This window comes from Ostrinia nubilalis, chromosome 9, assembly GCF_963855985.1.
Source record: "Ostrinia nubilalis chromosome 9, ilOstNubi1.1, whole genome shotgun sequence".
Classification (NCBI taxonomy): Eukaryota; Metazoa; Arthropoda; class Insecta; order Lepidoptera; family Crambidae; genus Ostrinia; species Ostrinia nubilalis.
The window spans coordinates 4,618,815-4,645,933 of NC_087096.1; the positions used below are offsets into that span (position 1 = coordinate 4,618,815).

Below are 27,119 nucleotides of genomic sequence, written 5' to 3' on the forward strand. Positions count from 1 at the left end.
ATTTTATAATTTAACCGCCAACTTTTAATTATTTGTGGTGTGCCAACATTTGGTATGCGTAAAATCTGTTTATCCATTTTATTGGCACACATGCCAATAAAAGGGTATTTAAAATAATTTGAGTTTATTAAAAATTATAGCTTGTTTGTCTCAAAATTGAGTTTAAATTGCATTTAAAATATTTTTTAACGTTTTGGATACACCAATCCAAATGTTGGCCCACTGCCAATTATATAAAATCCATTTATTGGCACGGGTGTCAAACATTGGTTAAAAAGGTGCCAATAAAAAATATTATCTTTTCAGCCACTTTCAAAGCCTTTCAAAGTCTTATTCCACTAATCCCCGTTGACAATCCCCGTCAACGGGGATTAGTGAACTTTTGGTTTATTAATTCCCGTTAACGCCAATGGAGTTTACGATGGGGATTAATGAACTAAAAAGTTAATTAATCCCCAGTACGTTAAAAATAAAATACTCATGTAAGAATCAGGTACCTTCTATTTATTACTGGATAAGAACTCACTTATTATTTTTATTATCAAATTAAATTAAATTTAAGACTGATTACAATACTTAAAAAAATTAACACTTACCTGATTAACCAAAAGCACTATGGATATTGAATCGTTATTCCCCATTCATCATTTAAAAGAAGATGGAAACGATTACATACAAATTTGGGCCAAGATGTAACAAGATAAAAATGGTGTAAATTAATAGCTTTGTAATCAGGATTAAATTAAATTTAATTTGATTATAAAAATAATCAATAAGTGAGTTCTTGTCCAATAATAAATAGAAGGTACATGATTCATACATTAGTATTTTATTTTTAACAGTTTTCTGAATAAAGAAAAATAAAATAAAGTAATGGGGATTAATGAACTTTTTAGTTCATTAATCCCCATTATAAGCTCCATTGACGTTAGCGGGGATTAATGAATAAAAAGTGGAATAAGCCTGTGAAAAGCTTTGAAAGTGGTGCCACGGTCTACTATACCATTCAGATTGAAACATCCTGATCATCGCTCTAAGCCCGGTCCGTTCACAGTTTTAACTGACGAGGAAGAACAGCTTTTTGTTGACTGGATAAAATAAAAATCAGTAGCAAAAAAGGATTTCTGAAGAGAAAAGATTTGATAAAAGTGTTTATGGAAAGTTTAAAACCATATTTAAATATAAGCGTTTGAACTGATATGGTATGTTCCTATACAAAAAAAATGTTACTTTTCTTTTAACAAAGGATTTTATTTTGTTTATTTCTATCATGAATCTCTTCAAAACCTCTACATAAGACCTAGCAGCTATTATTCAGTCTTGCGAGAACAGTGCCAATAATAGGTAATTATCACTGCCAATAAAAGGTTTGGCTATGCCAACAACTGGTATTTTGAGGTATTTTTTTAAAAGGTACACTATATTGAATAAATGATTTAATGTATTAATGATAAGTACTTTATCATATTCTGCAAAGATTAAAAGACCAATATAAACGTTTTTATCTTTGATAAAACATATTTTTACATGTAAATTTTACCGGTTTTGTGAAGTAGCTGCTTAAAGTGCCAATAATTGGGTGGTTTACCCTAATTTATTACTATTATTTTCTCAAATAAGTCAAGATTTAAGACATTAAATTGCTAGCAAAGCCAATTCTGCACCTTGGTGATTTTGAGCCATATCCGTTGTCTAGTACCCATAGTACAAGCTTTGCTTAGTTTGGGGCTAGCAGCGACTAAGCTTGTTCTATAAAAAACGGCACGCAGAACTGACCGCCAATGGGGCAGCAAGATTCTGGAATAAAAGCCACCACCCATAGATGTGTCTCCAACCGACCAATCTGGAAATCATTAGAAGAGGCCTATTTGTTCAGCAGTGAACTTCCTGTCATTGTATAAAATCTCTCTAAAATCTGTCATTTCTGCTGATCAAAACGATTCCTGTTATTGACACAGAAACTTTGACCCTAGTAAGGCCCAGAACAGACGGTGAAACGAAACTGCATCTGCTAGTTACTTTTGAGTTGCATCTAAGTTTCTGCCATAGCGTCCGTTGAGAGACCACACATGACGCGACCAGTTTGAAACTTTCAGTTTCAGTTTCATTCATCAGAATCATCACAAAGTTGCAGTTGCGTTTCACCGTCTGTTCTGGGCCTAAGCCTCCAATGACTTCAGCAGGGCTACCACGAAACGGTGTTTACGTAGTTTCGGGTCTATCTGTCACCATCGCTCATGCCGTCATCTCGCTTCACGTGAAAAGGATGACAACATTTAAAACTTCAAAACGTTTTTCGGAGTAATCCCGCAGTATCTTTCTCAGCCGTATCTCCAACAAAAATAACTTAATTTACATTTCGCAGCCCCCAAATGTTGTACGAGAGCGAGATGAGCGTGTACGACCTGAAAGACCACCCGGACTTCCAGTACCGGCCCGGCACCGTCGTCATCCGCGTCGCCAACTTCACCGGCGAGGACGCGCAATGTACCGCTGGACAGGTATGTATTTATTCAACTATACAGGGTGGAATTTTGTAATGCCACCTGAAGGGAAAGTACTCTTAATACTGTAGAGTGTAGATACAAAATTTTAGTCAAAGAAAACATTCCTTTGTTTTTGTAAATAAATAGAACTACATTCAAAGATTTCCAAAAAATTGCTTGCTACACCCGTGAATCGAACCAACTAAAATCTGTTAAAAATTACACCCTGTAGTAGCCTAAATCCTACATCTCTTTTGGTTTTAAATCAGATGGCGGTTAAATTTATAAATGTTGGTTCATGCCCAAGTAACATTTTACTCCATTTAAGAGTTCACATTTAGTTCCAATGTGTACTTAAAGCATTAGTACAGTTCACTCGTGATGTATAAGCTGTATTATTGCAATTAATTACACCTATACCTGTCTAAGGGACTTATAGGAGTGTAGACTAGTGTAGAGTTATACTTTTATACGATTGTTGGTGTTATAATACTCTAACAACTATCCTTTAGTCAGCCATCTGACTAAGAGCATTATAGGAGGGTAGAGATACGGCAACCGCTGTTTAACGGCCTACTTGTACGATGTTATAGAGCTAGCATTTTAATAGAACACACGTGGTCATTTATAAAGCCAAAGGCTGTTATGTTTACTTGTTTTAGACTGTTATACAGCTAGTAGCTGTAGTAGGACTTGTTTGTGATAATTAAAATAACCTTTTTTTACTATCTGTACAAAAGTGTTTCAATGGTTCGCATGTACACTGTAGGCTGTTAAAAGGACTAAATGTGTTGTCCATTAACATCAATAGCAGTTTATTTGTCCACAAGTACTACTCTTATTTGCTTTAAGCTGAACACGAATGTGAATGTGATATTCTATTACACATTTCCCCAAGCCTGTTTTTAGTTGTTCATGGTGGTTCTGTACATGATGCAGAGGTAAATATTATGCCTGAACCTGAAATTTCCCTTCAAAATATACCAGATATCAGAGTGTGATGATTGCAGTTCTTGTGATAGTGAATACCATTTTGATTTGGACAATTATTTAACCTTTCGCAACAAAAAATAAGAACATGGGCTATTGAAAATCGTATTCCTCATTCCGCTTTGAATAAATTGTCAAGCATAATAAACGAATTTAAACCGGGAACACTACCGTCTGATGCTTTAGGTATTCATACTTGACTAGGCGATTTAACGGACATTAATAATTTTTATTGCGGATCTCTAAAATTTCAGTATTTGAAAGAATTAAAGATACACAATTGACCTGAACTAGGTACATCTTAAAGCTGTACATAAGTTCACATTAGAATAAATTTATAGACATTAGCGCTGTAGTGGTACAAATGTGGAACTTCATATAGATAACAGCATTCTAACAGAACACATGTGAACCTAATATACGCTCACCGCATTAAATTGGAGTTATAGCAGTTCACATAGCCGTATTTCATTTCCACCATTTTGTTCTACATAACCTAAAATATTTACCAAATAAATCTCCAAAATTAATGCAGATTTATCACAAAATTCGCAGATAGAGCGATTGAGTTTTGGTTTCATGTTATAATTAATTACCGTAATATAATTATAATGCCAATCCAATATCAAAAACTAAAAATTGTAGATTTCCTCTCAGCCAGTTTTAAATATTTTAAAATGAATATCGCGTTTTTACAGAGGCGCGTAAATATTTTAGCTGTAAATATGTATACATTTCACGATAAAGTTGCATTCCCAATGGCATTAACATTATTAAGTATTTAAAACCCGTGTTATTATTTGCATAAATGATTATCCGCCCGAGTTGTTTCCCTCTTGGCACTCACGTACAAATACCAAACTAATATTAAAATGTGGAAATAATTTAAGACACACATGAACTTTAGGTAGCATTGGAGTACTTTTGTCGGACTTTATAACTTTGAAAGCTGTGCATTTAGCCACTTGTTACTCTTTATTGTCCTCACGTACGTTGTATGGTTCACACTGCGTCCCATATAGTGCCGTAAGTCAGCCTTAAGTACGATGTTACTACTTAAACTGCTATTATAATGCTATTATACTGCTAATGTACAGCCATAGTGAACTTAAAGCTGTCTAATTTGTGCCCAAACTGGTTCTATAAAAGCATTATAGCAAGCTATACAGCTCGTATACAGCTGACATACACAGCTTGTGGAGTACATGTGAACGACTATTGAACTCTTAAATGGAGTAAAATGTTACTTGGGTGACCTATTAGGCTAGGTTTTCGATGTATTAGTGGACTGTATTTCTGCGGATGCTTAAACAGATGCCTAAAGAACGCAGTTGTAAGCTTGCAAATAATAACTGGGACGAAGAGACCGAAGAAAAATGGCGACAGGAAATTTGGAAAGGAAACATGCGCACTTACCAATAATATCTCCGTCGGGCACTCTTCTGGTTTCACAAGCCACACACGATGGTTCCGAGCCGAACACTTGGCAATTATTGTTCTTTAGAGCTGTCTTGCACAAAATCGATATAAAATATAGGTCACGCACAAATTAATAAAGACACGTCTGTCTCAGCGTAGGCGCAAATTAGGAATTGGCGATGTCCACCGTATGCGTTGCACATTCGTAGATCGCGGTGACAGACGAAGACGGCAACAGCAAAAGTGCACATGTTGGAAAGGGATGGGAGATGATGGGATTTAAAATATTTGCAAGCTTACCCTACAATAATTTTATTTTTACAAACCGCAAAAATACGAAATCCAACACACCCTGTATTTTTTTTTGCATATATCGTTAGGGTTAAGTATAAGGATGAAATCTCTCAAACAAACTTGATAAATCAAATTAAAGGAAAACCATAAAATCTTAAATTATTGTAATTATTTACAGAAAATTGTATGGTATGGTCGTAAATTTTCGAATATTTTTGAATGCAGTTCTCTTTCTTTTCAAAAATAAAGGAATATTTTCCTTGAGTAAAATTTTCTATTTACAGTATTAAGGGTATTTTCCCTCCAGGTGGCATTACAAAATTCCACCCTGTATGTATGTATTGGACTGAACATCAAAGTATTTGACAGATTCTTCTTCTTTTCGTGTCGACAACAAACCTACACAGTGCCAGCCCAGCCATTTGACAGATGATATCCAGCAACAAACTCGCATAAACTGAATGCAAGTGCACGACATAAGTCGGTGGAAGGTTGAAGAGGAAGCTTATGTTCGACGACAAACCCAAAGGCAGATATAAATAGATAAACAGATTTGACTGAAATCTTTCCTGATATGGTCAAATTGATAAAGAATAATGCAATTTATTTACTTGTTTCAGGTCATTGACAATTTCCCAACGGGTCGCGTCAAAGTGTGGTGGGTTGATGGCCACACAAGCATGTGCTGGCCGCAGGATCTATACAAGGTAAATAAATACAACCTATACTTGACCTTGAATCAAGTTTTAAGGCGATTAGAGTCCTCAATGACCTTGGGCGTTTGACCTTCACGCCGCGAGCAACACCCGCGTACCCCGCACCAAAAACTCCGATTTGACACCGATCAAAAATACACGGGCATAGGTAGATACAGAATAGAAGCTCTTTCTTCATACATTACACTGCCTATTATTTTAAACTTAAATTGATGAACCTTGATGTCGGTGTCATTTAACTCAGGCGTAAAGGTATTTAATAAAAATAACAAAATCCATGAACATTTTGTACGGGATAAAATTTTATTTCATTTTTCGTAAATTTTCTAATGCTTTTGTCGGTTCAGTCGTTCTCGAAATTTGAACAAACCCGACTTTATTACAAGCTTATAATTAGCTTGCAATTTATGATGTATGTAGGTAATTACATAAATGTTTGTTCGGGTGGAATCTTGCAAGCTGAATTAGTTAGACCAACTTCCTGACGATAACTAGGCTAGATGACAAAATTTCAATTATTTGTCCGTCAGACAGATAATTAGAAAATATTAGACTCAATTTTTTTATTTTCTTTCATAATTAAATAATAACAGTGCTACATCGAGTTGAAATGGCGCGATACGCCACGCTTGAGTAGAAGTTTTACTCAAATGTGACGTCACGCGAGATTTCAACTCAATATAATAGGTACTGTAATTATTCGATTATGGAAAAAATTAAAAAATATGAGTCTAATATTTTCTAATTATCTGTCTGACGGACTAAATAGAATTTCGATTTCATTACCCAGTCATCATCCCTATTGGAACGCATTAGGACCTAGTATTGTCTATGGCCTAAAAAAGCAAATGTTTCTGCTTTTGTCTATTGTCATTCTCTCTGTGTCACTTATGAAGAATGCCTTGCCTTTTAAGCATGCCTTGACGTCATGTGCCTCATCTTCTGAACTTTGGTGCGCTTCATCTCTTTAAATTTTCATAAGTTTAAAAATGTGAAAAATACATTTAGAGTTTGTTTTTGGTAAGTTCACCGACGGACTAATTCAAACTCTTGCTACTTTCTTGCTTTATTCACGAAACATCCCTATTCTTCGAAATTATTACGATCTACAAACGGAAAATTTCTGCTACTACGCCGCAGTAAATTCCCCATCATAAATAAAAAGATTTTTTTTAAAACAAGCTCTTGTATGCTAATAATTTTGGTTTCATGACATGCTCCTAAAATTCATCACCTTATAAGAGGATTTCAGTTATTATCTGCGAAACTTTTTAATAATATAGGTACGTTTCATGGTTTGGTAATTTAGGGAAGTTTATTTGCACTTAACATGAAAAATATGGTATCAATGTACTGTGTACCTATGCACCTTCAGTCGCAACAACAAGGTCTACTGAGTACCTATAGTCTACTAAAGGCATGAAATAGATTAATTTCACTAAAAATTAAAACCAACTCCAAAACGACTCACCAAAAGGTAGGCTGCCACCGACTCCGAAAAGGCTAATTTTGTAATCAGTATCCAAATTTTTTAATAAGCTCTAATATAACAATTCAATACCACTTTATCTTAAATTTTTTTAATGTGACAGGAGGCAAACGAGCAAACGGATCACCTGTTGGTAAATGATTACCGTCGCCCATAGACACCCGCAGACCCAGGGGCGTTACAGGTGTTATTTTTAATTGTGGTATTTTCGCGAAGAAACGTATTGAAAATATAAATTGTTTTCTTCACGTAAATCGATTAAGTTACAGATTCTGACTAGCTCCTAATTTGGATACTGATTGCAAAGGCCTAGTAAATAAACAACGTAATAATTTTTCTACTTGTATTCATCTAGTGCAGTTGTTTTGGAGTCAATTATAGTTTTTTTACACTAATAGATTCTATTCAGGTAGAAAATAGCGTCTGAGCGCGTCATAATTCAATTGTATCATCTGACTGCACGTACTCTATGAACAATTCTGACATAAAATCTATTGTCGAACAAAAGCTGGGTTGCACCATCTTACTTCAACTTTGACAAGCGTCAAAAGTCTGTCTAACTCCATACAAAAAAACACCGGTTATCGCCAAAGCTACGGTCAAAGTTAGATCACGTCAGGTGGTGCAACTCAGCCAAAGAAAAAATTCATTTTGATCGCTAATGTCAGTTTGCAGCGAGTGACACAACCTCCCCGTCTGAAGGCCAGCGGCCGACTGCCGCCCGCGCCCCGCGAAGGCCCCCTCAACAGCAAAACGTTCGGAATTTATCAAAAGTAAAATTTATGAATGAAAGTAATGTTCGATTGAAAAACGCAACGTGTCATTTAAAGATTAAAGAATTCCTAATCTATTCGTGCAAAAATCTTTTAAATTAACATAGCCGTTTTGGAGGAGTAGGGAATTTAAGTAAAAAATCGATGTCCCGTATTTATTTTTTTAATCCAAAACAAAGAGACGTAGCGAAAATTCAAACGTCACAAATGTAGTCCTTGAACTGTTGTATAACATATATTTTTTTCAACTATTTCTATCCAGCAGTAAAAGAGGAGTAGGCTTTACAAAATGCCCATTTGGCGCGGATTGAGGACACTAATCGCCTTAAGTACAGTCAGCGACAAATAGTTCGTGACATCCAAAGTGACCAAAAAGTTGATAACACAACCTTAATTTTAATTGTAATAAAGACGTGTTGCGAACTGTTTGGCCACTTTGGGTGTCACAAGCTATTTGACGCACAAGAATAAATTTTATAGTTCCAAAATAATGAACTGTCCTATGCATGACATTGACAGTGGGGCGCCACCGTCAATACCGGATCCCTGATTCCGATTTTTGCCATGTTGGAAACCATATAGTTGAACGATGGTAGCGCCCCCCTGTCATTGAGTTTGGTGGGACAGTTTAGCGTGGGTCATCTATACACGTACGTACAAGAATACATTTTTAGATTTTGATTGATTTGTGTGTCATTTCAGAAAATGGTCTTTAAAGTTAATGATGACACTTCACAGGTCGGCGAATACGATTCCGAGGACGGCGAGCTCTGGGGCTCTGATGGTTCGGGTTCAGACGACTCGTGGGAGACGCAGAGTTCGGCGCACGAAGCGTCGCCTCGCACGCCGGACGCGCCGCCGCCCGCGCCTACCACGCCGCCGCCGGTTAACGGGCCGCTCGCCGAGTTACATAGAGGTGTGTGTAGCGATAGAACATAATATGTGATTAAAGCCACAATGGCCTTATGACTATGGAATTTATTATTATGGTACGAGAAGTGTTATACGCATTATAGACATCCGACTTCTTGAGATATAAAATGCAGCCACGAAATACAAAAGCGCTGTTTTAATTTCTCACACCTACATGTTTACACTTTCGTCAGTTGCCACTTCCAGCCGTTCTGGGTTTAGGATAACGAGCAATTAACAATAATTTAAAATAGCTAATTTCTTAACTTTTTCAGAGGCCGGTGCTTTCCTAGTGTTCGTGAATCCGCCGGTAGAAGCGGCCATGAACAACATGGCGGTGACGAGCAGCCCGGGCGCCGCCAACGCTACAGATGCGTCGGCGCCGGCGGTGGTGCCGAAACTATTGGAGCCGAGGGTCGCGGCTCACATCGAGAGAGGACGCGTGGCCATGAGACGTCTGGAGGAGATGTTCGCCAAGCATCCCACGCTGCAGAGCCAGGAGGTTAGTTTGTTATTAGATCTCACAAGTCCAAGGCCGGTGCTTTCCTAGTGTTCGTTAATTCGCCAGTGGAAGCGGCCATCTAAATATATGCAACTCAAAGGTGACTGACTGACATAGTGATTTATCAAAGCACAGCCCAAACCACTGGACGGATCGGGCTGAAATTTGGCATGCAGGTAGATGTTATGACGTAGACATCCGCTAAGAAAGGATTTTACGAAACCCTTAAGGGGGTAAAACGGGATCCACGCGTACGAAGTCGCGGGCGGCCATGAACAATATGGCGCCGCCAACGCTACAGATGCGTCGGCGCCGGCGGTGGTCCCGAAACTACTGGAGCCGAGGGTCGCGGCTCACATCGAGCGGGGACGCGTGGCCATGAGACGTCTGGAGGAGATGTTCGCCAAGCATCCCACGCTGCAGAGCCAGGAGGTCAGTTTGATCTTGATCTCGCAGGTGAAGCAGGAGAAATTCTGCCTTTTGTTCTGGAAATTGAACGTATCTTTTATGTAATGACGTCAATATTTCGAACGCACCCAGTTTGTAAACTCTAATCTTATAGACGCTCACTCTTTCTGCATTTTTTTTTATTTTAGGTTGATAAATTTTATTAGTGAGTCCGCCCCTTTAGGTCTGTATAGGTCCATTCATAATTTCAATTCGTCCTTTTTTCCAGATCATGCGCAAGCTGCTCAACTTGTACAAGGACTGCCGATTCCTGGACCGTCTAATGGGCACGTCCTTCTTCCACGAGGACCACTTTTTGGTACGTACCCAACCATTTTCCAGTTTTTAGTTCATTCCTTTTTAGTTTCTGAAACGAGCGCGAATTATGTAAGCAAATTCGAATATAGGTTTGTTTCTTGCAGGGTTTGTTAGAGCGCGTTCGCGAGCGCGGCGCGAGCACGCCGCGTGCGGGCGAGCGGCGTGTACACGAACAATTAGCGAGATTGTTCGCGCCACACGATCCCGCGCCCGAGGCAGCTGCCTTGGATGCGATGCTGGTTGATGACGAGCGCGAGGCGCTGCAACCGCAGGCCATCATTAGTGCTAACGTCACCGTCGAGCCCATGGAGGTGAGTGGCGTAGAGTAGCTAGCGCGATTAGCACCATGTCACACAGCGCACTATAGCGCAGTAGCACATAACTAGCGCGACTGTAGCTCCGTATGATCCTGCGCCAGAGGCAGCTGCCTTGGATGCGATGCTGGTGGATGACGAGCGTGAGGCGCTGCAGCCGCAGGCCATCATTAGTGCTAACGTCACCGTCGAGCCCATGGAGGTGAGTAGCGTATAGAGTAGCTAGCGCGATTAGCACCATGTCACACAGCGCACTATAGCGCAGTAGCACATAACTAGCGCGACTGTAGCTCCGCATGATCCCGCGCCAGAGGCAGCTGCCTTGGATGCGATGCTGGTGGATGATGAGCGTGAGGCGCTGCAGCCGCAGGCCATCATTAGTGCTAACGTCACCGTCGAGCCCATGGAGGTGAGTACAGCCTTAGCTTAGGCTTAGGATGCGATATTATCGTCGTCGAATTAAGACGACAAATGTATAGGCTTATCGTCTAAAATCGACAACCTCGATAAGCGCGCAACGAAATGTCCAGAGCAGAATGTCGAGCACTCAATAGTAGAGCATGCAGAATGTCGAACGTGTATCGCGAGCTCATGCGCCCGGTGTCGACGCACTTTTAGAGTAGGCGCACACCGTTGATTTTTCGTTGGCCGATAGTTTAGTCGGGCAGTTGATCAGAATGGGCATGTATGGGAGTGCGCACACTACGCTGATTCGATTTGGCCGATTCTTCATACAATTTAAAATCGGGCACAACTATCGGCCAACTAAAAATCAACGGTGTTGACCCTAATCTTAGGCTAGCAGGGCGCCTAGCACCAGTTGAGGCGAACACAGTACTCACATTATCTATTTCTTTTCAGGTTGAACCTCTCACTCCCAAGAAGCAACTACACTTGAACATAGATCCCGTGCAGGCATCGGGATCGGAGGCTAATGTTGTTCAAGAAAACGCCGTCGGCGAGAACCGTGAGTCAATTTATGTATTTTTAGACACCCTTCTTTCTTTGACTGCCAACAGTTCAGTTTCCATTGTTTCATGTAATTATCTTTAATATAAAAATGAATCGAAAAATGTGTTTTACGCGCATAATTCAACAACGCCTGGACCAATTTTACCAATTCTTTTTTTTTAATGTTCGTTGAAGTCCTAGGATGGTTTTACGGCGAGAAAAGTTCGAATAATTTCCGGGAAAACCCTAAAAAATACTCGAAACTTCACCCCTAAGGGGGTAAAACGGGATCCACGTGTACGAAGTCGCGGACGGCCGGTTTAGTAAATTAATAATTTCTTCATCTTACTCCTTTTCAACTTAGGTTATAATAAGTCATAAGAACAAGCTTTCCTATAAGTCTGCTTCTCATTACTAACATGCCGTGGAAACACGTTATAGGATTACTATCTTGCTTAACACCATTGTAAATTTAGTATTGATCTAACCAAATGATGTAATCTGTTGTGTTTTCCAATAAAATAAAATAAAGTTTGACTCTAGATGGCGCTGTATGAAATGTCTCAAATCTATTTATTTATTAACCTTTATTATCCTTCGCAGCGTCCACTGAGCCAGCCGACGTAGACGGCACCGCTCGCAACGTGTGCTACAAACTGTGCGCGCTCATTCACTCGCAGCTCGTCAAAGCGCACGCCGAAGTTAGCCGGTAAGTCGCACACACATAAGTGGTCACACACACATGAAAGCTCGCGTAAATCTTTACAGACGTAGGCGTGGCTAGATGTTAGGTGTCAGTTACACGAGTGATATTGCTGCTTATAATAGGCATGGTGACTAACTGATACTGATATACGTTTAATGATATTATATTATGTGTAAACGATGGCCTCTTCAGAATTAAATTGGGGAGAACAATGTGACGTCACTATTTCTTTTTCATCTTAATATTTGAATGCTTTTCCTAAGACTGGAAAAGTAATTCTTAAATGTAAAAAAAAACTTGATAATTATGTTCATATAATATTGAATGGGCTATCATTAATTCTTGGAGTGATAACTATGAGGCAAACACAGATCAGTTACTGGAACAACTCCTCCGCCCATTGCAATTTTTCAGACCGTAATTGGATAGTGTATTTATGCCCCAATACTTAGACACATATGTAGCGTATGGGCAAAGGATCTATGCCCCTATAATATTGGTGCGACAAGTTTATAAAACAGAACCAGCAATGATTTTCCTAATCAGTTAGTTACACACAGTATGCTAGTTTTTAATTTTTTGTTTTGTATCATTACACATAGTTGAACTAGCAAATTCAAAATTTCATCATCACAGATTCCTGGCAAAGTGCACAGAACATACTGTGATACCATTTGCAAAGATTGCATAGCAGCACGTCCAAAAGTTTAGGTGTTTTACTTTAACTGTTTTTCTTCGGATTTGTAAACAAAATAAATGTCGAGTACAAGACGGAACCCTAGTTAGAGACAAATAGGTTTCATTTTACTTCTGCAAGTTTTTTTTCTACAGATTCGAAAGCAAAATATGATGAGTACAAGACTGACCCTTAGTTAGAGACAATAAATACAGGGTGTTCGTTTATATTCACAGGAGAAGGCCGCAAGAGCTGGCCGAATTCCTAAACAGCTTAATGAGAATACAAAACGCGCCCGGAGAGAAGTTACCCTACCACTTTTCAGTGTGAGCCTACATTTTATTTTGCTTCCACCATCAACCATTATATGTTAATATTCGTTGTAGAATTTTGTACATGTGTTGCATTATACCATCTGATTAGGAACTAAACTTTATAATGTTCCATAATTTCATTCGAGAGATGAGTTGAAATCTTTCCTAATACTATTTCTTGGACCATCTTCATGTGACAAGTGAAAATGAATCAATTGATACTTTTCAAAAGCTCCTATCAAAAGATGATGGTAAAAATTATCTTTTTCCACACATGTACAAAATTTTTATTTGTTTTACTTATTTGCTTTTATTTTAATATTTCTTTATCATTTCATCACGCTCACTTTTTTATAAATGTGAATAGGACCACACTTCATGTTACCCCTTCCTTGCAAATCTAATCCTCTAATATTATGTTGGGTTTGTATGTGTACATAATTTATTGACCTAGCATTATTTGACAAAGTTTCTGTATGATCGCTTACACTGTGGGGTACTAAGTCATCCTAATAAAAAAAACACTCATGGTAATATTTTTTACTAGCGAAAGAACTCGCAACACTTATATTAAACAAAGTGATAACTTCTTCGTTTCACCAAAATACAGTTTTATATTATTTTGTATTTATTTTTCATGTCATTTTGTGTCATCTTATAAACAGACTACACTGTGGCAACGTTAAGTAGTTTCTATTGGGTTTTAGTTTAATATTCATATTGGGCATCCATAGTTACTGGAGTAATATGAAATTAAATTTCTTATTTTCAAAGGGGGCCGTTCTTGGCCTGGTATTGTTATTTATTTGCTTTTTCAATCTGTTGGTTCTACAGTGTTAGTTAATCTTTTCGTTTTGATTATTTAAACTATTTATTTATCTAGTAGATGACTCTGTTAAAGTGGTAACCTAATTTCTCTGTTTCCTGAAAGATTTTGTGATATGTCTGTAAAGTTACTTTGATTAGTTTCTTGATAGTTTGTTTAATGTAAGTTTGCGTGAACTGTTGTTTCTGTAACATAGCCCCCGTAAGATGTAACTATTACTCTGTGCATGGTATTGTCATAGTGTGATCGGTACGATGTCTGTCATATGTATTCCTAGCTTATGTTGTAATTAACCCAACTTCAGCAATCTTGTTCTACCTCATACTAACTTCGCCATGCAAGTAAATGTTATACAATAACCTGAAGTGTTCGTTCTTATAAAGTGCGATAGAATACCAGTTACGTAACTTACTCACGTAAACGATATTAGGATTTAAAAATGTTGGATTAACATCAGTCCATTTCTCGGCAATAAATCTAAAAGATGACGCTATTTTTTGACGTTGATCGCCAATCTTTAGTACAGCAGATAATATTTTTAAAACAATGACTAAAATTCATAAAAAAAAGTGCCAAATTTAAATAGTACAAATCCGTAATCGATATTTTGAACTTTCTTCTTCCCGAAATCTATACGTTCTTTATTCTTATACCAACGTAACTGCATTCTCTCGCACTGCAAATTGCATAAGGCTGCGTTTCCACCAAAGACGTGCGATACATGAACAGTGCGAGGAAATCAGTGCATCGCTTTATCTCTTCCATGAATGCTGTGCGAAAAATATGTCAAATGCTAGGATCTTTGGCGGATTAATGTGTGCGAGAAAACTGGATCTAGATCTTCTGAAATTGCCACACTGCTCCTCACAAACAGCATGCAACTCTGGCACACATCTCTTGCTTGCTTTGAATGTTTGAAGACCTCGCTCCGCTGATCTCTTCTTCATCATAATACCTCAGTTGTACTCGCTTCGCCGAAGTACCGAAGTTAGCCGAGTGTAGTAGTAAAGACACTTCGTATTCAAACTTCAAAACGCTTCGGGCCCTATGACTCGGTCGCTTTTCGACAACAATAGAAAGTCGAGTCTTGGTAAAGGTCGCGGGAAGAGCCTGGATGCGGGCAGCGCAGGACCGTTCATTGTGGAAAACCTTGGGGGAGGCCTTTGTCCAGCAGTGGACGTCATTTGGCTGAAAAGAAAGAAGAAGAAAAGAAAGAAAGTCGAGTGCGAAGTTGCTCGAAGCGAAGTGAATTAGTACACTTACTTCGACACTAAATTCGACCAACTTCGCGAGTAGTGTAGCTGAGGTATAATAGGGTCGAGCGAGGAATAATCGTATTGTTTTAAGTCCGTACGCACTGCACAGCTCTGGTGGAATCGCAGCCTTATAAACTCATCTAGATATACGTGGTTTTAAAATGTCCGCTTAACGAATGCAGTCAGTATGGCGCGCTGGTGGTGAGCATGGCTGACCAAGACGAAAAGGGCGAGGACGCCAAGACGACCGGTGATGTCAAGGACGTCACCACAACCACGGCTGCTAACGCAGAGGGGAATGGTTCGTAAACATTGTATTTATCAATCTTAAAGTTCTTCTTAAACTTCTGAATATAGACCTCCCCCAATGATTTCCATAATGACCGATTAGTAGCGGTCTGCATCCAGCGTTCTGCTCCTTTATGCTATTATGTACCATCCTAAATTGCATCCCACTTAACACCAGGTGCGATTGTGGTCAAATACCATAAGAAAAATCTTAGAGTTAATTGAATAAACACTGCTTTTTTTCTACTTTCCAGCTATAGTTCCAGCAAAATGGGGAAAATTATCAGTTTTTAAAATCATCAGGTTTTAAATGTAATTATGACGGTAACTATTTTATTTCTTTGCATTTGCAAAACATGAAGGATTGTACAATCAGAAACATTACGCTGACGAGATAGACAAAGTTCAAAATTCACTGGAATTCCAAACTATCTGAGGTGGAATTGTGTAAAGCAATCGTAATCATTTGACAGTTCATAACGTACGATAAAGTCAGTTAAACAAAGCGTTTGACAGAATAATCGTACGTTATGAACTGTCAAATGATTACGATTGCTTTACACAATTCCACCTCTGATTGTAAATGAAATCAAAATCAAATAATGAAATAAAGTATTATCAAACATTACAGCACCAGCAACTGAAACGGCGCCCCTAGCTACGGCCGAGGGCTCCGAGCTTGATGCGGAGGCGGAATCCGCCGCCGACCCAGAGGCCGAGGGCGAAGGCTTCTGCGTACTTGAGTCTGCGCCCATTGCGCATCGCTTCCATCTGTCCATGCTGCAGCCCTCAGAACCTAGGAGCTTCTACTCCGCCGTCAAGCGCGAGATCAAACTGCTCAAGAGCGACCTGCCTCCCGGAGTAAGTATTGGTCTAAATAGAATCGCCAAAGTCAAGTGACAGTGGACTCGAGTCTGCGCCCATCGCACATCGCTTCAACCTGTCCATGCTGCAGCCCTCAGAACCGAGGAGCTTCTACTCCGCCGTCAAGCGCGAGATCAAGCTGCTCAAGAGCGACCTGCCTCCCGGAGTAAGTATTGGTCTAAGTAGAATCGCCAAACTCAAGTGACAGTAGACTCGAATCTGCACCCATCGCACATCGCTTCCACCTGTCCATGCTGCAGCCCTCAGAACCTAGAAGCTTCTACTCCGCTGTTAAGCGCGAGATCAAACTGCTCAAGAGTGACCTGCCTCCCGGAGTAAGTTCATTTCAACCAAATGACGTCTAGGCCTCCCCTAAGGATTTCCACAAAACCTGGTTCTGCGTTGCCCGCGTACAGATGCTACCCGCGACCTACATCAGATCGTCGGTGCACCTAATGGACGGCATGCCCTCACTTCGTCTTCCCCGAATAAGGTCTGGTACTCAAGTCCTGCTACTAGAGACCATAGCCACCGCTTCCACCTCTCATGCTCGATGCGGAGGCGGAATCCGCCGCCGACCCAGAGGCCGAGGGTGAAGGCTTCTGCGTACTTGAGTCTGCGCCCATTGCGCATCGCTTCCACCTGTCCATGCTGCAGCCCTCAGAACCTAGGAGCTTCTACTCCGCCGTCAAGCGCGAGATCAAGCTGCTCAAGAGCGACCTACCTCCTGGAGTAAGTACATTTCAGCCAAATGACATGTACTGCTAGACAAAAGCCTTCCTCAAAGATTTCCACAACGACCGATCCTGTGCTGATCGCCAGTGCACCTAGTGGGAGGCATATACACTACGTCTTCACGAAGTAATTACTGGTCGATACTTAAGTCTCGTCACTAGAGACCATCGCCACCGCTTCCACCTCTCATGCTCGACCCAGAGACCAGGGGCGAAGGCTTCTGCGTACTTGAGTCTGCGCCCATTGCGCAAGCTTCCACCTGTGCATGCTGCAGCCCTCAGAACCTAGAAACTTCTACTAAGTCGTCAAGCGCGAGATCAAACTACTCAAGAGCGACCTACCTCCTGGAGTAAGTATCAGTCTGATACTTTAGTCCTGTCACTAGAGACCATCGTGCTCGAGTCTACAACCAACGCAAATCGCTTCCATCTGTCCATGCTGCAACCTTCAGAACCTAGGAGCTTCTACTCTGCTGTCAAGCGCGAGATCAAACTGCTCAAGAGCGACCTACCTCCTGGAGTAAGTATCAGTCTGATACTTTAGTCCTGTCACTAGAGACCATCGTGCTCGAGTCTACAACCAACGCAAATCACTTCCATCTGTCTATGCTGCAGCCCTCAGAACCTAGGAGCTTTTACTCCGCCGTCAAGCGCGAGATCAAGCTGCTCAAGAGCGACCTGCCTCCAGGAGTAAGTTTTGGTCTAAGTAGAATCGCCAAAGTCAAGTGACAGTGGACTCGAGTCTGCACCCATCGCACATCGCTTCCACCTGTCCATGCTGCAGCCCTCAGAACCTAGAAGCTTCTACTCTGCTGTCAAGCGCGAGATCAAACTGCTCAAGAGCGACCTACCTCCTGGAGTAAGTATTGGTCTAATTAGAATATCCAAACTCAAGTGAAAGTGAGCTTGAGTCTGCACCCATCGCACATCGCTTCCACCTGTCCATGCTGCAGCCCTCAGAACCTAGGAGCTTCTACTCCGCCGTCAAGCGCGAGATCAAGCTGCTCAAGAGCGACCTACCTCCTGGAGTAAGTATTGGTCTAATTAGAATATCCAAACTCAAGTGAAAGTGAGCTTGAGTCTGCACCCATCGCACATCGCTTCCACCTGTCCATGCTGCAGCCCTCAGAACCTAGGAGCTTCTACTCCGCCGTCAAGCGCGAGATCAAGCTGCTCAAGAGCGACCTACCTCCTGGAGTAAGTATTGGTCTAATTAGAATATCCAAACTCAAGTGAAAGTGAGCTTGAGTCTGCACCCATCGCACATCGCTTCCACCTGTCCATGCTGCAGCCCTCAGAACCTAGGAGCTTCTACTCTGCTGTCAAGCGCGAGATCAAACTGCTCAAGAGCGACCTGCCTCCTGGAGTAAGTTCGTTCATTTGTTTCAGCCAAATGACGTCCTCAGCCGGACAAAGGTCTCCCTCAAGGATTTCCACAAGGACCGATCCTGCATAGCCCGTATCCATTATGCTTCCAGTGACCTTCACCAGATTGCCGGGGGTACCTATTAGGCGTCATGCCAACACTTCGTCTTCCCCCAGGTAAGTACTAGAGTACTAAAGTCTGGTCCGTGAGCACGTAGAATTCCGTCCAATGACCCCAAGCTACCCATCCTTATCGCTCGCGCGTAATTATATTGCTGTCGCGACTGTGCGACGCGCGCCCGCAGTGAGTGTGCGAGCGCGACAGCAACATAATTACGTGCGAGCGACAAGAATGGGCAGCTTAGGGTCACTGGACGGGATTCTACGTGCTCACGGACCAGGCTTTAGAGACCATTGCGCACCGCTTCCACCTCTATGCTGCAGCTAAAAATGTGTAATTTGTTACGTGCGCGTTGTTAGTTATTTACGTGCGCATTGTGTCTTTAGAATTCTCTAACCCCTCTTTTCATTATTTCCCAGGTATGGGTGCGAGCGTTCGAAGACCGCATCGACTTACTATCGGTCATGATCGCCGGCCCCGAGAAGACTCCATACGAGGGTGGGCTGTTTGTGTTCGACGTGCAGTTGGGCGGCGAGTACCCGCGCGCGCCGCCGCTATGCCACTACCACTCCTACTGCAGTGACCGATTGAATCCTAATCTGTATGAGGATGGGAAGGTGAGAGCCTATAGAATCCTTGTTTTCAGCTACCCAGATGCTGCAAGCTGTTTACAGCTAGCCAAATGCTCCAGTCTCTTGTTGTTAACTATTCACATGCTCCAGTCTCTTGAGCTAGCCAGATGCTTTAGTCTTCTGGTTTTGACCAGCCGGATGCTCTAGTCTCTTGTCTTGAGTTAGCCACATGCTCCACAGTATCTTGTCTTCAGCTAACCAGATGCTCCAGTCTTGTTTTGAGGTAGCCAAATGCTCCAGTCTTGTTTTGAGGTAGCCAAATGCTCCAGTCTTTTGTTAACAGCTATCCAGATGCTCCAGTCTCTTGTTGTCAGCTAGCCACATGCTCCAGTCTCTTGAGCTAGCCAGATGCTCTAGTCTTCTGGTTTTGACCAGCCGGATGCTCTAGTCTCTTGTCTTGAGTTAGCCACATGCTCCACAGTATCTTGTCTTCAGCTAACCAGATGCTCCAGTCTTGTTTTGAGGTAGCCAAATGCTCCAGTTTTGTTTTGAGGTAGCCAAATGCTCCAATCTTGTTTTGAGGTAGCCAAATGCTCCAGTCTTTTGTTAACAGCTATCCAGATGCTCTAGTCTCTTGTTGTCAGCTAGCCACATGCTCCAGTCTCTTGAGCTAGCCAGATGCTCTAGTCTTCTGGTTTTGACCAGCTGGATGCTCCAGTCTCTTGTCTTGAGCTAGCCACATGCTCCAGTCTCTTTTCTTCAGCTATCCAGATGCTCCAGTCTCTTGTTGTTAGCTAGCCACATGCTCCAGCCTCTTGTCTTCAGCTAGCCACATGCTCCAGTCTCTTTTCTTGAGCTAGCAACATGCTCCAGTCTCTTATCTTCAGCTAGCCACATGCTCCAGTCTCTTCTCTTCAGCTAGCCACATGCTCCAGTCTCTTGTCTTCAGCTAGCCACATGCTCCAGTCTCTTGTCTACATCTAGCCACATGCTCCAGTCTCTCTATCTTCAGCTAGCCACATGCTCCAGTCTCTTGTCTACATCTAGCCACATGCTCCAGTCTCTCTATCTTCAACTAGCCATATGCTCCAGTCTCTTGTCTTCAGCTAGCCACATGCTCCAGTCTCTTGAGCTAGCCACATGCTCCAGTCTCTCTATCTTCATATAGTCACATGTTCCAGTCTTCTTGTCTTCAGCTATCTAGATGCTCCAGGCTGCTGTTTTCAGCGAGCCCTGATGCCCTCTAGTCTTTCTATTTGTGTTCGCCCCGAGAAGACTCCGTACGAGGGCGGGCTGTTTGTGTTGGTCGTGCAGCTGGGCGGCGAGTACCCGCGCGCGCCGCCGCTCTGCCACTACCACTCTTATTGCAGCGACCGATTGAATCCCAATTTGTATAAAGACGGGAAGGTGAGAACCAAGAACCCTACAGGGCTAGGCAGATGATACAAACTTCTGTTTACAGCTATCCAGGTGCTTGAATTTGTTTTCAGCTATCCAGGTGTTCCAGTCTTTTAATTGGTTTTCAGCTTACCAGAAGCTCCAGTCTATTTTCATCTAGCTAGATGTTCCAGTCTTCTATTTTCAGCTAGTCAGATGCTTCAGTCTCTTTTTTTTCAGCTAGCTCTCAGTCTTCTGCCGTCAGATAGCCAAATGATATAATATTTTGTTTTCAATTTCCTATTTATCCGTCTACAAGTTAAGTAAACGGTTTTTCGATGATATGAAGGCACGGCAAACTAAGTGGACGGCCCTGATAGGCTGCCGCGATGAAAAAATCACGCTCTTCCCATCAATTCTCTGATGTAGGCCGAGGATACGAGGCGATACACTTCATGATCTGTCAGAATGCGGAGTTGTCTTAAAATTTTTAGTGACATCAACAGCATATTTTAATGTTCTTTTTCCATGCTCAGGTGTGCGTGTCGCTGCTTGGCACGTGGTCAGGCCGCGGCGTAGAAGTTTGGGGCAAGGATAGCTCTCTGCTGCAAGTCATAGTGTCGCTGCAGGGCCTCATCCTCAACGCCGAGCCCTACTTCAATGAGGCCGGCTACGAGAAGCAGAAGGGTGAGTGTCCACACTTGTGTATATCTCCATTTATTGAGTACACCTCCAATCATTAGAAATTTAAGGGCCATGTAGTCGAGTCATTGGAGGTATGTCTATTTGCCTTTGAAGTAAGCCCTATTTCAACGAGGCTACGAGAAGCAAAAGGATGAGTGCCACTGCTCAGTTTAGATCTATTGTGATCGACACTACATAATTATGTATCTGCGGGGTTACTAAGGATTATATCAACTGGTTCCAATGAGGATCATTTCGATTTTTAGCTGTGAATGCAGATTTATAGGGCTAAGAAATCCTTAATATACAGTCCAAAAATTTTTGTTCTACGACAAAAATTGACGAAGTTATGGCCAAATTACTAAAAAAGTTCACTGACCGCCCGGCGCGGGACCGATGACGTCACTATATACGATACGAACGCTGCCGGCGTACTGCGTGGATAGAAAAGATTTTTTTCTAGCCAAACTATCAGTTTTAGAGAAAAACTTGTAATGACATTTATTCATCAGAATAAAGTAAGCTATCGATAGGTAATTTTTAAAAATAGAAATTGTGAAAAATATCGTAAAAAATCAATACGCTCATACGATTCAATGGAACGCGGAGACGCGATTGGGGTATATTTGGCGATTTATTCAAATAAAGTGTTCATAAGTGTTGTTAGTCATATCTTCTTCCAAATAAATATAAAAATGTATAAGTATTAATTTATTTACTTCTAACAATAAGGTATAGCTGAGGCAGATACACTCTGCCTAGGCTACAAGCAAGACATTGCTATGAAGATCATTTCGATGTACACGCAATGCCTACCTGTTATTTAGTTTTTCTGAGTTTAACCTACGTACCTACCTATCTATTCGCCGTTCCCATGGGCGGGCCAGCTGCTGCAGGAAAGGACAGCTGCTCCCTCCTGGAAATTATTTAATCTTAGCCTAGAAGCTGGGTATGACTCCCCCGACATGACTTCCCCCTCGGCCAGAAGTTGGGTATGATTTACCCCCCCCTCCCAGGCCAGAAACTGGGTATGACTTGACCCCCCCCCCCTCCCCCAGGCCAGAAGCTGGGTAAGGCTAGCCCCTCCCCCCATCCATAAGCATAAGCTGGGTATGACTCCCCCGACATGACTTCCCCCTCGGCCAGAAGTTGGGTATGATTTACCCCCCCTCCCAGGCCAGAAACAGGGTATGACTTGACCCTTCCCCCCCCCCCCCTCCCCCAGGCCAGAAGCTGGGTAAGGCTAGCCCCTCCCCCCAGTCCATAAGCTAGGTATGACTCCCCCTCGGCCAGAAGCTGGGTATGACTTAACCCCCCCCCCCCCCCAGGCCAGAAACTGGGTATGACTTGCCTCTCCCCCCTCCCACCAAGGCCAGAAGCTGGGTAAGGCTTGCCCCTCCCCCAGGATAAAAGCTGGGTATTACTTATCCCCCCCCCCTAGGCCAGAAACTGGTTATTAGCACTCGTATTATTATGTTCAATACATACAAACAATCATAAAGTTACACTCACCCCAACCGCGTCTCCGCATTCCATCGAATCCTATGAAAATGTGGTCTTTGGACATAGCGATACTTATTTTTCACAATTTTTATTTTTTAAAAATACTGGTCGATGGGTTACTTTATTTTGATGAATAAATGTTATTAAAAGTTTTTTTCTAAAACTGATAGTTTAGCTGGAAAAAAATATTTTCCATCCCAATAGTACGCCGGCTGCGCTCGATTCGGATATAGTGACGTCACGCGGCCCTGCGTACGTTGACTTTTAGCGGCAAAAACGGTCTATGTTTATTACTTAATATCTTCGTAAGTAATGGTCCGATTTGGATAATTCAAAAAGATGTATCTTTCTTATGTCTTAAAGATTAACGTAGATACTAGTTTTATTGCATTTTCTACAACAGTACTGATCCTCATTGTGCAATTGACGTCAAATGTATGGTGCAGACCTGTTTTCCCCCTGGATGCCCCCCCTGGGTGGGACATGATTTCGAAGTTATGTTATCTCCCCTAGCCAGAGGGGAAAACTAACGCCACCTGCAAGCGAACGCGGCGCTGTCATTGCAGTCGCATTGCTATGGTACAAATTAGCTTTACAAGATCTATACAGGGTGTTAGGTAAATGGGTATATGAGCCGACACTAGCCCATGTTAACATGGGCATATAAATGGTATGGTGAAGTCAGAAATTTGATATCATCATTTTATTTTTTTAAATTTTCATACAAAATAAATTTTATAAAATCCGATTTGTATGAAAATTATAATAATTAAAATGAAGATATCAATTTTCTGACTTCACCATACCATTTATATGACCATGTTAACATGGACTAGTGTCGGCTCATATACCCATTTACCTAACACCCTGTATATAAAAGAAAGTCGTGTTAGTTACACCACTTATAACTCAAGAACGGCTGAACCGATTTAGCTGAAAATTGTCAGGGAGGTAGTTTAGAGCCAGGAGAAGGACATAGGATACTTTTTATCCCGTTCGAAATAAAAAAAAAGTCTGCTTATTTATTGCCATTAAGGCGGAACAAAGTTCGCCGGGTCAGCTAGTTTGTAATAAGCATGCCATATCTTGCATTTACGAGACAGTGTAATGTTCTATGTGAGGCAGTAATAAACACCTTCTTACACTACTTGATAATTATGCTTCTGGAGTTAACGTGGCACTCTCATTCCAGGCACCCAACAAGGCAAGGAGAACTCTCGCATGTACAACGAGATGGTTCTCCTGAAGCTCGTCCAATCCATGACCAAGATGGTGATGAACCCGCCGGAGCCTTTCCGCGAGGAGATTCTGCGGCACATGCGCGCCAACGCCGCTGCGCTCTGTCTCCGGCTCGAAGGACTAGTGGCGCTCTCAGCCGGGACTAACACATCTCCCGTGCCTCCTCCTGATTATCCTCTTGTGCCCGCTTCCCGCGGATTTTGCCTCACTCTCCGCTCATCCCTCGAAGCTTTCCGCAACGCGCTCCGCCGAAACGATATCCCTGTGCCGCCCTCGGTGTTATAGCCTCGCGTCCCCGCGCCCTAGCTCTACAAACACTCTACAGGCCCGCCTCGGAAGCGCTCGCGACCGCAAGCGATCTACGGTAACGTAAACACGTGCCCGGTGAAGCTAGGGTACTTGTTATTTGACGCTTCACTGGGCATGCCACGTGACATTCCTATAGGAAATTTTCAAATCGATAAAATATTTGCGAATTTCTTTAAAATCAATTTTATTAAATTATCGAGTCGTTCGGATTAGGTTAATGCATACGTGTAAAAAGAACTAAAGCAATAGATACGATGCGTTTGACAGCTCATGACAATACATCTTCCTCGTTCTTCTGGCCTGGTCAACTATTTGAGACTTATTAACGTCTTTAACTTTCCAAGCTAGGGTTAAGCATATTGGTATATATTGTGGCTGTCTATAATAATGCACTGTTTTAACTATAACAACTTGGTTGGTCGGTTAGCACAATTAGTTATAATCAAAAGATATGTATGTAGTCATTACCTAGTTACATTATAAAAATACTCCATAAACAGCTTTCATAGTCACTGTAAATCCGCCTACCATTAAGTACGCCGCACCTTTGGAGAAGTTAGAAAGTCTAACTAATGTAGCTCAGAAATTCTGAAGGCAAACGCGTACTTCATAGTAGTTTTATTATTGTTTTTGTTTCGAGTACTTATGCTACCGTAGAACGTAAAACGTTAGGCTAGGTTTACACAAGAACACCAAGCACTACATTGACACAAGTGAGAAATGTACATAGCAAAACCAATCAAATTGTTTGCTGTAAAGACGTGATTCACTAAAACATTGGAGCGTGTCGATTTGCATAGCACATCACGGTCTATTCCACTTTGATCACCTGGATTTGATCACCCAGGTGATCACTTTTTTTGATGTCCTTTGATCACCCATGAATAAGAAGTCCACTTTGATCACCTAGGTCCTAGGTGATCTTACCTATGCGCTTGGAGTCCACTTTGACCACCTAGGTGATCAAATCCGGGTGGTGGAATAGACCGTTTGTTCCTTGTACATAATTGAAAACATAATTGACATTTGCAGTCTACTGGTTTTTTCAACTCGTTTTTTTGCCCATTCAGGGAATAGGTTTGCCGACCGTGTAAGCCTAGCCTATAATCGCCGCGTGCGATCCCGAGCGCGCCGACGCTTGCGCACGGGCGTGCCTCGCTGAACTCTCCTTACAAATCTAATATCGTAGTCATAGTATTTATTGTGATGTACCTTTCGATAGGAATATTATAGATGTTCGAGCCGTCGGGTAGATATAGTTATTATAGTTGTTGCAATTCACGAAGGCGAGTGAGCTTTACATGTGTGGTGGCTCGCTACTGTTCGTTTTTCAAGTTTTGACAGACATTACACTATCGTTATGTGCATGTACACGTACACACACAAGTGATGCTCACTCGCCTTCGTGAGTTGCAAGAACTATATTTTCTTGTTTTCTCACGTAAATTAAAACACGTCCCGGGTGACACTTGAGACTTGAGTATTAATCCGACGCGAGAACGTCCGGTTGCTTCGTATTACCGGCGAATACGAGCCCAACCTGCTCTCACTTGTAATTAATAAAATTCTAAATGAAATATTCGATCTTATGCGAATAATATGATTATTAGGTTTATTAATGAATAGATTAATAATATTATTTATTTGTTAAAAAGTAACTAGTACTTTTAATTCATCGTACAGCGCTATTGCAGTTAGTTTTTACGAGTACTTATTGGAATTATATTTTCAAGCCGAAGCTATTGCTCTCATTGGTATTTTGCTACACTAATATTATTATTACGATACAGACAGGTAATATTGATAGTCTTACGTGTAGAATTTTGTTTCTGTTACATTACGTTTTGGTAAAGTCGATTTTCATCACGTGTAAGAATGTATGAGTATAATGAATGTCCATTAAAGTTTTTTTTTATATGTGTAATGTGTGTAAAAAGCATTCACTCATTTTTATGTAATTATAGTTTATATTTTTTTGTTTTTATTATAGCGGGAATATTTGATTTGTATTGTATTATTGAGCTATACACACTTTTAAATTTCGATGTTTTAAATGCAGTACATATAATTTAGATTAGTTTTAGTTGCTATCCAAGATCTTTATAAACGGTGTTCTCAAAAATTAAATCTCAATTGAAATTTTGCTAAAGTTAGTTAAGCTTTACGGACAGTACAGTCGTGTAATTTAGATAACTATATTAAGTATTATTATGGTCTCTTGAGATTATTGAAAATGTATATAAAACGATTTCTATTTTAGCTTTGCATGTGAAATATTGAATTAAACTTGATAAAACGTTTCTTACGCGACTGTACTACAGCTTTTACTGAAAACATCTAAAATATTTAACATCCTCGCCCCGTGGGCTGTGCTAAGTTAGTGAAACTAAATTTTCTGGTCTCAAACCTGCTTTTTGAAGGGTAAAATTTCCTTTTGTTGGTTGGTTAGTGCTTGTAGAGTGAACATCGCCCGTCCCGCGGCTGCACAAATACAATGTAACTTCATGCCAAAGTCAATTGAGCTATGAAAGGCTTTTGTCGCTTTGTACGCGAGATAAGTGACAACTATGTATAATGATGATAAAATAAATAATTCTTCAACCTTGAACTTGGTTTTATTTATCACATTTTATACTCTTCAACTCGCAGGAAAGGTGAAAGTTAATAGATAAGT

The 27,119-nt window shown here is 41.2% G+C and overlaps 1 protein-coding gene across 1 annotated transcript in view; it reads left to right on the top strand.

Annotated features, from left to right (window-relative positions):
- LOC135074815 ((E3-independent) E2 ubiquitin-conjugating enzyme) overlaps positions 1-27,053 on the top strand; it is a 49,026-nt gene extending 21,973 nt beyond the window's left edge. Inside the window, exons 18-41 of the mRNA XM_063969195.1 lie at positions 2,366-2,501; positions 5,810-5,896; positions 8,906-9,083; positions 9,355-9,585; positions 9,841-10,013; positions 10,258-10,347; positions 10,451-10,657; positions 10,767-10,862; positions 10,929-11,069; positions 11,522-11,627; positions 12,215-12,320; positions 15,572-15,690; positions 16,309-16,538; positions 16,633-16,707; positions 16,802-16,876; positions 17,103-17,273; positions 17,664-17,795; positions 17,891-17,965; positions 18,060-18,134; positions 18,229-18,303; positions 18,356-18,472; positions 19,181-19,378; positions 21,247-21,397; positions 24,090-27,053. Of these exons, the coding sequence (XP_063825265.1) occupies positions 2,366-2,501; positions 5,810-5,896; positions 8,906-9,083; positions 9,355-9,585; positions 9,841-10,013; positions 10,258-10,347; positions 10,451-10,657; positions 10,767-10,862; positions 10,929-11,069; positions 11,522-11,627; positions 12,215-12,320; positions 15,572-15,690; positions 16,309-16,538; positions 16,633-16,707; positions 16,802-16,876; positions 17,103-17,273; positions 17,664-17,795; positions 17,891-17,965; positions 18,060-18,134; positions 18,229-18,303; positions 18,356-18,472; positions 19,181-19,378; positions 21,247-21,397; positions 24,090-24,421 (3,376 nt within the window). The 3' untranslated portion in view covers positions 24,422-27,053. The remainder of the gene's footprint in view (positions 1-2,365; positions 2,502-5,809; positions 5,897-8,905; positions 9,084-9,354; positions 9,586-9,840; positions 10,014-10,257; positions 10,348-10,450; positions 10,658-10,766; positions 10,863-10,928; positions 11,070-11,521; positions 11,628-12,214; positions 12,321-15,571; positions 15,691-16,308; positions 16,539-16,632; positions 16,708-16,801; positions 16,877-17,102; positions 17,274-17,663; positions 17,796-17,890; positions 17,966-18,059; positions 18,135-18,228; positions 18,304-18,355; positions 18,473-19,180; positions 19,379-21,246; positions 21,398-24,089) is intronic.
- Positions 27,054-27,119: the final 66 nt, after the last annotated feature.